This window comes from Xiphophorus couchianus, chromosome 9, assembly GCF_001444195.1.
Source record: "Xiphophorus couchianus chromosome 9, X_couchianus-1.0, whole genome shotgun sequence".
Classification (NCBI taxonomy): Eukaryota; Metazoa; Chordata; class Actinopteri; order Cyprinodontiformes; family Poeciliidae; genus Xiphophorus; species Xiphophorus couchianus.
Genome location: NC_040236.1, coordinates 18,903,196 through 18,918,456, shown reverse-complemented (window position 1 = coordinate 18,918,456; position 15,261 = coordinate 18,903,196). Strand labels below are relative to the sequence as shown.

Genomic DNA, 15,261 nt, shown 5'->3' with positions numbered 1-15,261 from the left:
GGCCAAAACAAAGTAGTGCATAATTGTGAAGTGAAATGGAAAAATAGGCACGGCTTTCAAAATATATTTTTACAGTCAAATCCTGTTATCTTACTACACTTGAATAAAAAGAACATGAAAAAGTCAGAACATGGACAAATGAAGGGATGGCCTCCTAAACTCATGATATACGAGATCAAATATGTCTTTCACTGCCCATCATCCCTATGAAACTTGGTGGAGGCAGAATTATGCTGTGGGGATTGTTTGTTTTCTGCTAGTAGGGACTGAGAAGCTGGATAAAGTTGATGGAAAGATGGATGTGAGAGCGATAAAAAGCTGCTACACACACACACACACACACACACACACACACACACACACACGTTTGTAGCTCACATAAAATCCCAATGAAATAAGTTGTGAAACAAGGTAAACTAATGTATAACTAAAATAACCAACACTGTTCAAATGTACAACATTACATCGAGATAATATATATATGATAGTTTTGAAGTTATCTTAGCACTTCAATAAATATATAAATACCGCTGGATTAAATAATTTAAGCATTGTGAGAAGGATAATTCAGTCTATATATCCCCGAGGCACTTCACAACAAAAAACAAAAGTCAATCCATAAACATGGACTGAGGCAGCATTTTAAAATTCACATTATCCTTGGATGGAAAAATAGAGACGCCTGAAGGAAGTAAGACGCTTCAAAGAATTATACCAACAGAAAAAAAGAAAACTTTTCATAGGAAAATGGGCCCATATCAGAGAGAGAGCTGTAGATTAGAGCGGATGTTAATTAACGCTGTCGTGAAGGAATTTAGTCTAAATTGGAAGCTGAAAGAGACAGCAGCAAACTTGATAAAAACCAAGAAACATCTGGAGAAGACTCAGAGGAACATTCTTTTCACATGAAGCGTATATTGGGGAAGAATAAAAAATAAAAAGAATATAGGCATGTGTTGAAATGAGGGTTCTTCTCTGAACATCTTCTTCAAGCGGCACCGAAAAATCAGAAAAGATCAAAGCTTTCTGACTTAAAAAAAAAACAACAACTAATAAGACCACAGCAAACACTCAACACAATGTGCCTCATGAATTCAAAATAACAAACCAAGAAGGCAGATAAGCTTGCATCAAAAATGCGGCACAGTCGCAGGGGCCCCGACCTTGGCGAGGACCGGCTGTACTGGCTCGCAACACGTAGATCCATGTGTCAAAAGAGCCAGATGGGAAATTAGTCTCTCAGTTGGCTGACGTTTTTGATCGGAGACAACACTTTAATCCTGATGTTTTCCATTACATTGGTTGTTCCATACACGGCTGTCCGTGTCCCAAGGCAACCGTAACTCAGAGTAAACACAAATGAAGCCCTAGTGCATGCTTCTGGCCTTCGGCGAGGTCTTTCTCCACTGAACGATGCCAAACATTAAAAGAAGAATGGATCAGCTCATCATTAAACACAATAAATTTACACAGGGACCATAAAATATTAACAAGGCAAGTCACAAAAGCGCCATGTATTTTCATTGTTTCTCATTAGTTTCATTGAGTACATCAGTTTCTATTTTAACAACAGTAAAATTTAAAAAAGCTGAACCTGTACAACTGCTATCAAATGCTTATTTAGAGAGTTCAATTACTTTTGTTTTACACTGTTTGCCTACCTGCTGAGATATATATCTAGTTTCAAGCTCATTAAACTTAACTGCGTCATGCATTCACAGAGGAAAAACAGAAACTCGGTTACTGGAGATACCTGTTCCCCTTTCGCCCCACTTGTTAGAACAAGAGGTATTACTTTCAGCATTGTTTCTGTGCCTCTGGACAGACCTTGTCCAACTTCCAGCTGGCACGTTAACGGACTGTCCTTGTTTAACCGCCAACTGTTACTTTGTTTTGATTGAGTACAAACTATTGTTGGATTTGAAATGTGGATGCTATAGCGATATAATGACACATCCAGCTCATGAGAGAACAGTGCAGATGCTGAAATCCTCAATGAGAAAAGATGTTAGCAATATAATATAGCCAATATAGCCGACCAGCTCTCTCCCCATGATTTCAGCCCAAAGCATGACTCCACCACCTCCTTGCTGACGTCACAGCCGTGTTGGGATGTGGTGGCCATCCACCACCAATCCAGTACTGTGTCCATCTGGACCATCCAGGGTTACACAGCAGTCATCAGTGAACAAGTGTGTTTGAAAATTAATCTTCATGTACAGCTGGGCCCACTGCCACCGTTTCTGTTTGTCTGCTCTGGTTATTGGTGGCCGAATAGTAGCTTCATGCACCGCAAGCCTCTGGATCCTCCACCTTGAGGTTCCAGAGGCTCCAGCAGCTTCAAATAACCGTTTGCTGCTTTGTAAGGGCATTTTAACAGCTGATCTCTTAATCCGATGAATTTGTCTGACAGATATCTTCCTCATTATGCCTTTATCCGTACAAACCCATCTTTGTTCTGAATCAGCCACAAATCTCTTCACAGAACGATGATAACGCTTCAGTTTTTGTTAAATATCTAATGTTTTCATACCTTGTCATACGGCACTACACTATCTGATGATTTTCATCAGCAGAGAGATTCTTTCTCTTTCCCATATTGCTTGAAACCTGTGGCCTGCTTAATAATGTGGAACATCCTTCTTAAGTAGATTTCCTTTAATTGAGCTCAGCAGACAAACTAATCAACCAGCTCTCTGAAATTAATTATAGTGATTCAAAGAGCCCTGACACACAATACCATCTATAAGCTTAATAGCACAACAAAAAATTTAATCTTTATGACACTTAAATTCAATTTGCATAATAATTTGGAACCCGGTGTAGATGCTATGGCAACAATGGTATAACCCATTTCAAATGTAAAAGTGAAACACAGCCTTCTTTAGTCATTGATTAATATGGAAAGAAAAATGATATTTAGTTAAAAAATGTAGAAATGACACCAGTGAACTGGTAAGTAAGTATTTTTTCAGCATAAAGGGTTTTTTTTACCTCTGAATATTTTTTGTCATCGTTCAGATTTATTTTTATAAGTGACATTTTTGCTATTACATTTAACAACAACTTTATTTTAAGACTTCCTAGCATCTTTACCTGGGGTCTTTACGAATCTTTACCAATCAATATGGCGGTGATGTTAAAAAGCAGTCAATTTTATGTTGCAAATTAGATGCAAAGGAGCAAAAACATAACTCAAAGTTACAAAAGCATCCCAGAAATACATTTTCAAAATGTCAAATCCTTCTGTCTAGAAAAACACAGCAGCCATTCAAACTACATCCTGCGAGCTCTCACCAATTTAGACACAAATTAAGCGACTTCTCATTTGCAAACACACCAGGAAGCCCTCCCCCAGGTGTATTATTTATGCAAGCAGTGGTGAAGCTTACATTAGCAGAGAAGCACTGGAACAAGCTTCACTGTTTAAATCTCTCAGAGTGATCGAGAGAATTTATGATGAAGGGAAACGTTCCAGAGTGAGCCAGTGGCGATTTCCCTCCTCTCAGCCAACTTGGCCCGTTTCATCCCCAAAGACAGCCAGACGGTCACACAGCACACATGTGTTCACATCACTAAAAAGCTCATGTCATAGGGAAACACCATCCCACTCATACATTAATACTCAACGAGGCTCCACCCTGTGACAGAGCAGCTGGTCGCAAATCATCCAAACGCTTAGCGAACGGAAAGTCTTTCCCTTCTAACACGCAGTGAAGACATACAGTTAAAGCTGGGTGATGCGCGCTGCTTCACAGCCCCGAGTTTGCGTTCGTCTCGAGGAAAATGGCCACCTCCGGCTTTCTGTAGCGACAATAAAGCTTTTGGGCTGGTGTCCGTGTTTGTTTGTGCATATTTAAGTCTGCGTGCTTGAACCGCAACGGCAGCGATGAAGCAGGGCCTGATGGCTAAAGAGGAAGAAAAAAAACCAAACTGTTTGGCAATAAAGAACATCAAAGTCATCGTCGAGCCCAAACAAGAACAAACAGTACGGCAGTAAAACCACACACATGGACGCGAGCGTTTTCCCCTGCACTCCTCATCAGGGATTCCTGTGTGATGTCAGCCAGTCCAGCCAAAAATAAAAGAAAGCTTTTACATACAGAAGACAAAAAAGATGATTTTTTTCCTCCCTCTTCTTACTAATTCATGTGTTTGTTCTTGTTTAAAGGAACCTTGAGATGTTTCTCAACAGAGCACCAAATTTATGAGCAACATTTACTCCTCGTCTCAATTCCAAGAAGCCAAGCAAAACAAACAAAAAAAAAAAGAGAGGCAAAGACAGTAAACGAAGGAGCACAGGAAAAGCAAAAGCTGCAGCAGAAAGGTACAGCAACCTGAGAAAAAGAGAGAACATTAAATGATAAAACACGACCGACCGGCGTACTTAATAATCCGTACGATCAGAATACCAGGCACAGCTGCAGGGCCAGTCAGATGCTTAATACGCCGTTAATCATAAACCTGAAAACAGTTCGTAAAGTTTAAAAGGCTGGATTTTTAACGCAACTCAAAGACTTTTCAATACTGTTTCATAACATGCACGGCTGATATAAGGATCACTGTCAAGAATCTAGTTTCTAAAGGGTTTTTCTTGGGTTTCTATAAAACTAAATACGCCAAACGCTCTGAAGCACAGGACCACAAACGTGATGAGCAGCTGAAGAGACAAAACCCAGAGCTACTGACGAATGACCACCGAGACAAATCAACTTTAATTTTTCATTAATCTGCAGGAATCCCCTCTATGAATCAAACATGTTGTCGTCCTGCTACTTCTCCCCTGAGTAAACATTTCTGGAAAAACTTAGCACATTTGCACATTTGTCTGATTAACAGCAAGCCTGCGTATTAATGTGCAGGCTTTGTTCAGACGACCAAATAAAATTTGCTTCATTCCATTTTAACCAAACTGAATGGTGTAGAGAATGTTAAGATCTAAATGAACCAACTTTGAAACCAGACAAATTCTTGAACAACTTCACACATGAACATTTTATTTGTAAGTAAATAAATGGTAAGGACTTCTGTTTATTTTATTTTGTCATACTAGACGTGATTTTTTTGGGGGGGCGGGGGGGGGGGGGTCGTTATAGGTAGAAATATTGGTTTCTCTTACCTAGGTACGGTATGCAAGAGACCATGCTCTGGCTGCTGATGAAGTCTCTCAGACGTTTGTAGTTGTCTTCTTTGGACATCAGGTAGTCGAGCCTATCAAACGTAGACTTGTCCTTTCGACTCAGTAACTGTTAATAATAAGGCAAAACCAGAAGGCAAGAAAAGGGAATTAGAGCAAAAAGCATTTTTACAATTACAGTGTGTCAATTAAGCTGCCATATTTCACTGGAAGTGGTGCAAAACTCATTGGGCATTCCATAACCACATGTTTTAACAGTAAGGTAAATACACTCACCGCCCACGTTTTTGTGAGCCTGAAGATGGGCGCACTTTGTAACCCCGACACCACCGCCATGACAGCGTGGAGGTTGTTCATGTCACACAGTTTCTGTGAAAAGTTACACGACATCGAGCAGACATTTAGACACGTTCGCACAGTAAGACAGCCGTGCTCTGAATTTTTATTTTATTTTAGTTAATGCGTGATCCAAGTCGTTCAAGAATGGAAAGAAAGTTGAACATTCACAGTCTGATACTTAATAAAAATCAATAAAAGCAGCATCTATAAAGCAGTGATCCTCCAGACTTCGGTCATCCTAATGGCGGCACTTTATGCCAGCAGGAGTTTCTGTAGGTCTGAATTTTGTTTCCCCAACATATAACCGACTAAAACATGAAGCTAGTTATTACTAAACTCGTGTTTTGCTCCTGCTGTTGCCATCTGTAAAGGTGATAGGCCACGAGTCTGAATCCTTCAGACTCCAAAGGGACATTTTTGCCTTCAGTCCAGCTACATATGGCTCACTTAGAGCCACAAACGTTACAGGACCTTTTTTTAAAAGACAACATATAACTTTTCTTAAAATATCTACAAAAATAAATGTGTTGCTAGTAAAGAGCCAACATTTTTTGAAGGTTTTCAAATTAAGGAAGACATTAAACATTTGTGAAGAGGATAAATACATTTTATTCTGATATTTGTGGAAAATTATGCTCAAAAACATTTGCAAATTTTCAAAACAACAAAAAAAATAGATAAATTATACATTATTGGTACTTTTAGTGTCAATGTGGTGGAATATCAATGTAATTATTCCATAAAAAAAACTGCTAAAACTTGCATTTGTTATTATCAAAGTTGTATTGAAAGACATTAGCTGAGTCATTGTGGCCCCAGAGCTGCAGATTGCAGACCTCTGTGCTAGGCTAACTTTAGCAAGTTTGTTGTCCGTTTTGCTATGACTTGTTAATAATTGGCTCACAACATACCACAGTAAAATAACGCTTTCCAACTATAGAAATCTAGCGCTGTATTTAAACATAATAGAAGTTAATGAATAATCCCTCAGCTGCTTTCTTTGCAGCTGAAAACTTTGCAGCAAAAAAGTTGTCCAATATTTCAGCATAGCACACAGAGCAGGTCACACCTACAGAGGAAGCTACAGCAGCCAGTGTAGTCTCTCTTTTACAATTAATCTGATTATATAAAAAGGTAAATGAAACTTTCTAATATTTGTGTGAATTACAGTATTAATGTTGTGTTTTGAGTGGAGATGCATACCTTGGCAGTGCGGATGTACAGACTCAGCACTTCGGCTCGGATCTTCAGCGTTTGAGCGTGGAGGATCTCTCTTACCACCCAGAAACTTGTCTAAGAAAAAAAAAAATAAATAAATAAATAAAACACACACACCCCTTAGAGATTACTGCACCAAGCAACACAAAAGACCAAACAACAAACAAACTGGGAAACCATCAAAAGTTATAATCTGCAACGCAGAATCAGGACTTCAGGTATGTAAAAACAGGGATTGTTCTCCATCACTTGATGATCCCTTAATCTCTGAGCCAAAGTTGCAGCAAGCCGTGAAGCTCTGGGCTTGGCGTGGTCGAAAGTAAATCAATTCACCACAGGACAGCAACGCCTCATTTAGGCCAATTAGAAACGAGCTCTTGATAAAAAAAAAAAAACAAACAAACACAGGATCACAATCAGTTGGTAGATACAGTCAGGAACGCATGAAATGCCAATTGGTAAAGGAGAGAGAAAAAAAACAAAAAAAAACAGAAGCACACGTGTTTGTTCAGAGCACTTGGCCAGACAGTGAGGGATGTCGGAAATCTGTCTCTTTGGGGAAACTGCTGGCAAGACAAGATTCTGATTGCACATACGCAGTTAAACAGGTCAGTCAATCAATCTTGTTTAAACCCTGGGGATGGATGGAGGGAATGGGAAGAGGGGGTAGTGGGGAGAGAAATTTAACTTGAGGACTGAGGCCAGCAGCTGTCTGGACATTGTGTTCTGAACAGAGACAAAAAAAGGCAGTCTGTCTATCTTTGTGTCTTCTTCTGAGATAATCGTACTTTTAACTCCAACACTGTCTAAATTTAAACTTCTACCTTTTAAAATCCATGTAGAGGGGCAGTATTATGTTTTTTTTATAGCACAATCAAATAACTGTTAACTTCAGTCATAAAAAAAAAATGCTACATCTAAAATACGACTTAGAAGAAGTGTGACTTCATAACTTTGAAATTGCATGTATTGAGCTCAGCAGATGCCCGGTTCCACCAGGCAGTTGCTAATTTCTGCTGGCTAGTCTTAAGGAGCTAAATCTGAGCTTATACTGGCTTTGATTTTCCTGGCAACAACACTAAGGCTCAGTGTTTCACGAAAAAAGATAAGGAGTAGTGAGAGTATCTATCCCCTCATTTCTGCTATAAACACAATACCAAACTCAAACCAAGCTTAAATTACGAGAACAAAGTCTCAAAAAAGCCCAATCACAGCAATAGTGTTTAAAATGAAATCAAATGAAGTCTTCCAGACAAAATTATACTTCAACAAGTGCTAATCATTTCTCTCCTTTCGCGTTTTTTTAGTTTTGATTGTTTCTCACTACTCGATGCCGGGAAGGTTGACTGAATTACGGGCTGGTTGCCCCGTTTGATACATTTCACTTTTTAACCTCCATCTGTCATGGAAAACACTGGCGTTGGACATGTTGGCCATGTTTGGACATCTCAGTTAAACAAATCTCACATCTTTCGTGCTGGATTTATAAGCGTACCAAGTCCGCCAGATGAGAAGCTCCCAGTGTTTCAATAATCCTAAATAAGGTGGAGCAGCCAAAGCAAACACAGATGCATCGGCTGTAGATCAACCAATTTTCTGGTTTAATGGAAGAAACTGGTGAAGATGAAAGTCTTGCATATAAAAACTGTAACGATACGAGTCAAATAATCATCCAATCTCTGGCTGGGGAGCAATAGAGGTCTACAGAACAAACTGAGAAGTTAAAACCTAGCGTTCTCATTTGACCATAAATATTAACTCTTTTGGTAAGCTTTAAGGAACAGGTTACAGAGCATTTATCGTAGTGGTTTAAACTTGCTGGCAAATTGTCTCCTTTATTGGCTCCTAAAAGCACCAAGTCAACAAAAAATTTGAATCAGGGGGGGAAAAAAACAAAAATGGCCGCAGTTAATCTGGAATGGGCTTTCTGGGACTCTCTGCCTCGACAGGCCAAGACCGTCTGTCCAAAAAGCTCATTTTCCTTGGCTCGCAGCGGCCGAATGCGTGCGGCAAACATCTTGAATCACCGTTTGGGATCTGCCATAAAGAAATTTCCACAGAAACACATTCTTCTTGGATCATATTTACATGTGAGGTTGGTGAAGTGGGGCTCAGAAAAGACTGGCAAAAACAGAGAAAGTGGATTAAAGGGGATGGCTGCCCCTTGAATCATTCCCCACAGCTTCCCGTTGACGTAACTGGGTAAGGAGAGAAAGATTCTTCAACATGTGCACAGTCATTTGTTTACTCTTCAAAAATATTTACACCCTAACATTTTGCAACGCTGGCAGACTCGGACATTTGTGTCTTTGGGTGAAATAGAGAGAAAATCTAAATCGTGTGGAGTTATATTCAACTCTCAATGGTTGAAGAACAAACTTTTTTATTACAATAGCAGCTGCAGTAAAGTTTTCTTTTTGTTTTTTGCTTCCACCAGCTTTACTTATTTTGCTCAGAAGCCATCTCAAACTCATTCAGATTAAATTAGACACCTCCAGCATCACATTATTGCATTTTATCAGTATTCAAGTCTTGCTACAGATTCTCTTTTAGACTCTTTCCATTTTCACATAATGGGCAGAACAGAGCTTTTCAAAGCTGGGATATTAACTACTTCCCTCTGCTTATAGCAGAGGGTCTTGTAACCTGTTTTTATGCATTTTCTGTCTGTTGCTTAATTATTTCGTGTGTGTAAATGTTGGTTTCTTTCTACTTTTTTTAATAGAACTACATGCGCAGTGTTCCGTCCTGTACAGTGAGATGCTTTGTGTTTTTGTATTGACTTGTCTTAGGAGGACAAAGGTTGAAATGTAGCTATTGTGTCAATTCCTGCATATTTACACTGCCATGAATTGTGGTAATGTTGATTAATGTGCACTCTCCTAATCAAATACATCAAATCAAACTAAAATATGTTCGTCTGATGTGTTCCTTGGTCTTCTTGAAGCTGTTTGTTCCTGAATGTTCTCTGACATACTCAAAAGAGCAGCTTTCATTCAAAAACTTAGTTACAAAGGAGGCATCGATTCAATAATTATGCGATTTATAAAGCCAACTGGATTCATGTTAGGTGTATCAGAGTAAAGGGGACTGAATTTAAAAACTTTGTGAACAAAAAATAAAAAATAAAACCAAGTACACCTCTCTGCCACTTCTTAGTAATTCACTACTTCATGTTGGTCTATCACATAAAACCTCAATAAAACATATTAAATTGTGGCTTTAATGTGACAAAATGCAAAAGTAGTGTCAACATGTTTGCAAGAAACTACATAAATGTGAGTAGCTGAGGATACAAAGATGTCTGCCTTCAGACACGCGTCACCTGGGGACCACTTGTGATGTGCATAAGAGCATTTCACGTGCAAGGAGAAGACACAGGGAACCTTAGGAGCTGCCATGATAAACACAGCTTCAAAAACAAGCACATCTGGGAGAACTGGGGTGATGACTTGAGAGCAGGAGGATGGAGACGGAGGGCATGATGGAAATACGAGCTGTCATCCCCTCAAATCTCAATAGCCAAGCCTCATAAATCTCCACAACCGCAGGGAGGAAGACTTTCCCCTTCTTCTCTCTATTTTTGGGGGGCGAGACTTCAGATTGAACTCGGCTGCGAACGCCGAGGATGTCGGGGTCTCACCTGATTGAACCTGCGGGTGAAGGCCACGACATTCGGAGCGGAGCTGTGCTTCTCCTTCTTGTTCCAGCCACAGCTAGAAAGCTCCTGTAAACAACAAATGAAATCCAGATTACGTTCTGAGACAAAGGGAACGTTGTGGACGCACACATGCCGCTAATGCGTTTCACAGCGCAGTGGGAAGATTTGCTTTAGGAGATGGAAAAGAGGGAAGGACCAAGACATGACAGTAGAGGAAAGCGGCGGAGGAGGAGAAAGAATAGATGAGTGAAGACTGAAGACTTAAAGGGATAAATGAGGGAAAGAAAAACAAACAAACAGGTGAGGTCATACGGGAACATGTCTGTTTTAAATATGCAGCAAATATTTCTCTGCTCTTATAACACCGTCGTAAAGCTTACAGTAACAGGTAGGAGAGCACAAACAGGACACATTTTGGCACAATTCAAAAATTCTAAGGGTTTATTTGAGAGCTAAAAATATCTACAACACAATCTAACTTCAAAGTAACTAATTCAAGTTTAAGTGGCAACAGTTTTCAAGCCCTACTAAGTTTTTGAGTAGTTACAGGTTTTAAAAAACACAAGAGGAGTTTAAAGTCCTTTAATGAGAGGCCAGAAACATGAGGAGAGCAATGCTAGCTACTGATGAGTAAAGGCCACTAGTGACAAAACAAACCTAAAAAAGCAAAAATCTTTTTAAACTGCTGTTGCTAGCATACACAACTGTGGCCAAGTCTCGTCAGAAAACTAAAATCAACCCCAAAAATTCTGATTGATGCATCTCTACTTTTTATACTTTCTGTATTTTCTACAAAGAACTGCACAGCACAAATACCTAATATTCTGTCTGATAAGCACGATTGCTTTGAAATGCTAATAAATTTAGTGAGTGTTTCTTTTTAAGTTTACATATCAAAATAAATAAAAAATCTTTAAAAATAAAAATCTCATTATCCCCTTACGTATCATGGTACATTACAGTGGAAGCAGTAGGAATATGTTTTTAGTTTGTTTGCTTTAAATCAAAACAAATAGATCATGTTGTATCTCAGTATAAATGGTATTACATTACAGTGGCCCATGTCTACTCAACACGCAAAAATGTCTGCAAAAATCATCTGAGCTGAGACAGGAGAATGTTTGAGCTATCATAACTTATGACAGCTTTAATGACTCTGTTGCTAAGATGTGTATTGGTTGTTTTTTTAATTTTTATTAAAAAGTTTACAAATGCCCTAATAATGCTCTTACAAAGCAGCAGCAGCTGTGGACAGTGTGTTTTCTGTAAACTTGATTAAAAACAAAAGCCGTCGGAACGTTGGAAGATGAACAGAGAAAATTCCACCAACACTCAAACATTCATTTGTTTCTGTCTCAGAACCAGGCTGGAAGTCCATTCGGCCTTCAGCTGCCGTCCTCAGCAACGAGGTAGAACTGCACATCCAGTCCAAAGGGAACCCAGGTCCAACCCGGGCCCTCCACAGGATGTCCCAGAGACCAGGGACAGTGACATAACGTTGGTGGTGGTGGGGGGGGGGACTTTGTGTGAGCCCTCCTGCTAAACATTTCTCCAGCTCGGCTTACTTGGGACGCGGCCTGAACAGCTGAATCAGCCTGCAGCCGCTCAGTGACTCATGGCGACTGTCTGGAAGCAGCAGCGTCCAGTAAACCTCGCTGAGCTCCCCCGGAGCTGGACTGCATCAGCGTTATTTTTTTCGTTTGGTTTTGTTTGCAACGAAAGCCTGTGTTCATTCAGGGCTAAGTCTCAGAGTCCGAATATCAGATGCAGATGTTAAAAGCAGACATTCATGCGTGGGTGAGGTCAAGCTTTAAGTCTATGTTCAACGGTTAAGAGCGGAGATGTAGGAAAAAGAGGGGGGGAAAAAAAGGCTATAAAACTGAAACTGTCGAAGAACCGAGCGGGTCTTTTCACAACGACTTTTAAAATCAATGACATGAAGCATCACAGGTTTGCTTAATGAGACAAAGTTCAAACAGAGCAGGACATTTCAGCTCATTTCTATATTATTATTATTTTTAAATTAACCCTTACATTTATTTTATAAACCTTTTATTTCCTATACTTAGAGGCGAGTTGGTTTGTTTTCTCTGAGCCTCATGGCTCCGCCCTCTCTCTGCCACCCAGGCAGCGCAGTGGAAGCCACATTTACTGGCACCCCAGGTAAACACGCAAAAGCCTAAAAATAAAAATAATCTTTTAATGCAGCTGCATCATCTCACACTGAAAAATCCAACCGTTATTGGTGTTCACATTTATGCAGTAGGATGAAGGTAGCTGAAAGATTTAGTTTTTTAACTTGACTTAAATTTCTCAGATCCTAGAAAGGCTTAAATTCCAGTTTGTTTGTTTTTTTTTAAGTTAAACAGGTTTCCTTCATGTTTGTAATGTAAGAAGTGCAGAGCTGTAAAACTTTTTAGTGAATTTTTAAAATATAAATGACACAAAGAAGTGAAATGCATCGGTACCTGTTCGTTTCCGATACCGATACAGATATCTGAGGCTTGGTATTGGCCGATACCGATCCGATACAGAAAAACAGTGCCGAGTTGACTTAAAACGTCAGGCATGTAAAAACAACAACTTTAATTTGTTCAGTCAGTGCAATTAGGGTTAGTATAGAAACCAATGAAAAAATAAAGAAGCTGAAAATGACAAAAACAATAGACTGACTATCTTGGTCAAATGCACAAAAGTAAACTGCAACAAACCCTCTTTCAAATGGTCCAGAAAGTACAATTAGGAATTCTAAATATAATGTAAAATATAAAATATTTCAAGCAAATGGTCACAGACACCTGATCTAGAATTGTTTTCGATATTGGGACTGATACAGGTCGGATATCGGATCGGTGCATCTCTGCGAGGAGTGATGGACAGAGTAACAGAAGGCTGAACATGAAAAAAGGATGCAATGAAATGGCACAGATTGAAGGAAGGAACCTTTTGACACTAGAATAGGAAATTAAGTCTAGAAAAGCAAATATTTTTCCAGATTCACGTTTTCTTTCCCGTACCTCTCCAGATTGCATAGAAATCCTGTATAATAATGCCACAGTGGCCCATTTCCTTTGGGCACTAAGCTGGACAAGGATCCATTTACCTTGGCACCACAAATAGTGAGGATGGTGACGGTAAAAAGAAAAAAAAGAAAAGAAAAAGTCCCCAAGTTTCCATTTCATCTTTTAAACCAGGATGCCAACCAGTTGCTTGTAAGGAAAAAGCCCTTTCTGTCCTTCCATCGCATCATAAAAATGAGAAAATGAGATGCCTCTTGACTGAAAGTTAAACTAAACATTCTTCATTGTGAATAAAATGCAACCAAACTGAAGTTTGCAAATTATGACATTTTACAGTTTGACATTAAGAAGCTGCACTAAAAGACTAATTTGGTTTTTAACAGGTCTGTACTGTAGGTGCCAATAAAGAATTTTTTTCCTTTTTTTTTTTTTAACAACCCAGCAGAAACCTTGACACCAGACCGCTCGGTCCTCCTGTCCTCTCACTTTAACACACATCAAGTCCGTCCGGGTCGTTTTCCAGTTGAAGTCATTTCAAGCCTTCCTGTTGTTCGGTGGCATTATTAGAGAGTCCAGCTGCCCTGATCCGCAGCCATTCCAAAACCTATTAGGATTTCATTTCCTTAAATTTACTCGTGACTTTACTGCCTCTCCTGACAAAACTCCTGCCAACATAAAGGAGAGAAAGAGAAAAAAAGAAAAGAAAAAAACAACAACACTGGATCGCTCTGAGAAAGGCTTTGAAAAAGGCGAAGGTTTTAAACGCTGCAGTAAAACAGTGCAGTAAAATAGTTTGCTCTGCGAAACCACAGACAGCCAGTCATTTCCTCACGTTGCTTGAACCGAACACTTTTCCCCCCCGCCTAAGCAAAATCCTGCAGGTTTGAGAGAAAGTCGACTCCATCATCAACACTTTACTGAAGTAGAATTAACACAGAGGCTGTCAAAAAAAAAAAGTAATAACTGATCTCACTTCTGGCTTGGAAATAGGCAATTATCTACAAAAACAATTAAACAATATAAAAGATGCATCCGAACTAGAATGAGACAAAGGAGATTCACAAGCTAACAATTACAAAGTGAAATCTGAACAAAGTGAGGTTCTGCTGCGGAGCCGCAAATAGCGATGAGATCATGTGTGATGCCACAAGAATCCTCTTTGTTTTACGCCTGCTCTGTAAGTGGAAAACTGTGCGCCGGGACCCCCGGGGAGCCCCACTTGGAGGCCAAGGGCCACGGCAGGAAGCCCTGATAAAGATGAGCAACTTTATTGGAGGGGTAGAAGAAAAAAAAAAGGAGAAAAGAATAAAATAAAAATTGCTGCAATAAAGGAGGGTATAGCAGCGAAGAGATTTACAGGGGATGACAGGGAGGACCGCTGTGAAAAATGATCCGAGTTGTTTCTGTTCTCTGATTAGTGCTTTAGGATGAAGTGCGATGGAGGAACGCTGGGCTGATTGCCTGGTTATGCTTAATTTATGGCAGATCTGACTCCCTGCAAATCTGCAGGCCAGGAAAAACATGGGATGGCAAAAAAGAAAAGATAAGGGGAGAAGAGGAGGAGTAAAAATCTGCTTTTAAGCAATTTTTTTCCCTCTGCCTTAAACTTTCAGAAACCTTTAAACTAGCAGTCACCTCCGCTGCAAACCGCAGAGATCTGTTTTATTTTTCTTTCCCTTTCTTTCTAGGAAAAGACGCATTTGTTGACTCGCGTATGGAGATGGAAGGTGGCGATCAAAACCAGTTATCGGCAAGCCATAAACTTAAAATACATGCGTTTTCTTCTGATTGGTAAACCACATCGAGGCATGACCATGTCACGGCAAAATAAGCAACTTTTGATGCAGATGGTGACTTTGTTTTCAGTACCACTGACAAATTCTCCA

The 15,261-nt window shown here is 39.7% G+C and overlaps 1 protein-coding gene across 7 annotated transcripts in view; it reads right to left on the bottom strand.

The window, feature by feature from the left end:
- The window catches only part of ralgps2 (Ral GEF with PH domain and SH3 binding motif 2), an 83,558-nt gene that overhangs the window by 29,863 nt on the left and 38,434 nt on the right, over nt 1-15,261 (bottom strand). For all 7 annotated transcript variants that reach the window (XM_028026965.1, XM_028026969.1, XM_028026968.1 and 4 more), the window contains exons 6-9: nt 10,338-10,421; nt 6,680-6,769; nt 5,414-5,506; nt 5,120-5,246 (exon numbers count right to left, since the gene is read on the bottom strand). In XM_028026965.1, coding sequence (XP_027882766.1) covers nt 5,120-5,246; nt 5,414-5,506; nt 6,680-6,769; nt 10,338-10,421 — 394 coding nt within the window. The remainder of the gene's footprint in view (nt 1-5,119; nt 5,247-5,413; nt 5,507-6,679; nt 6,770-10,337; nt 10,422-15,261) is intronic.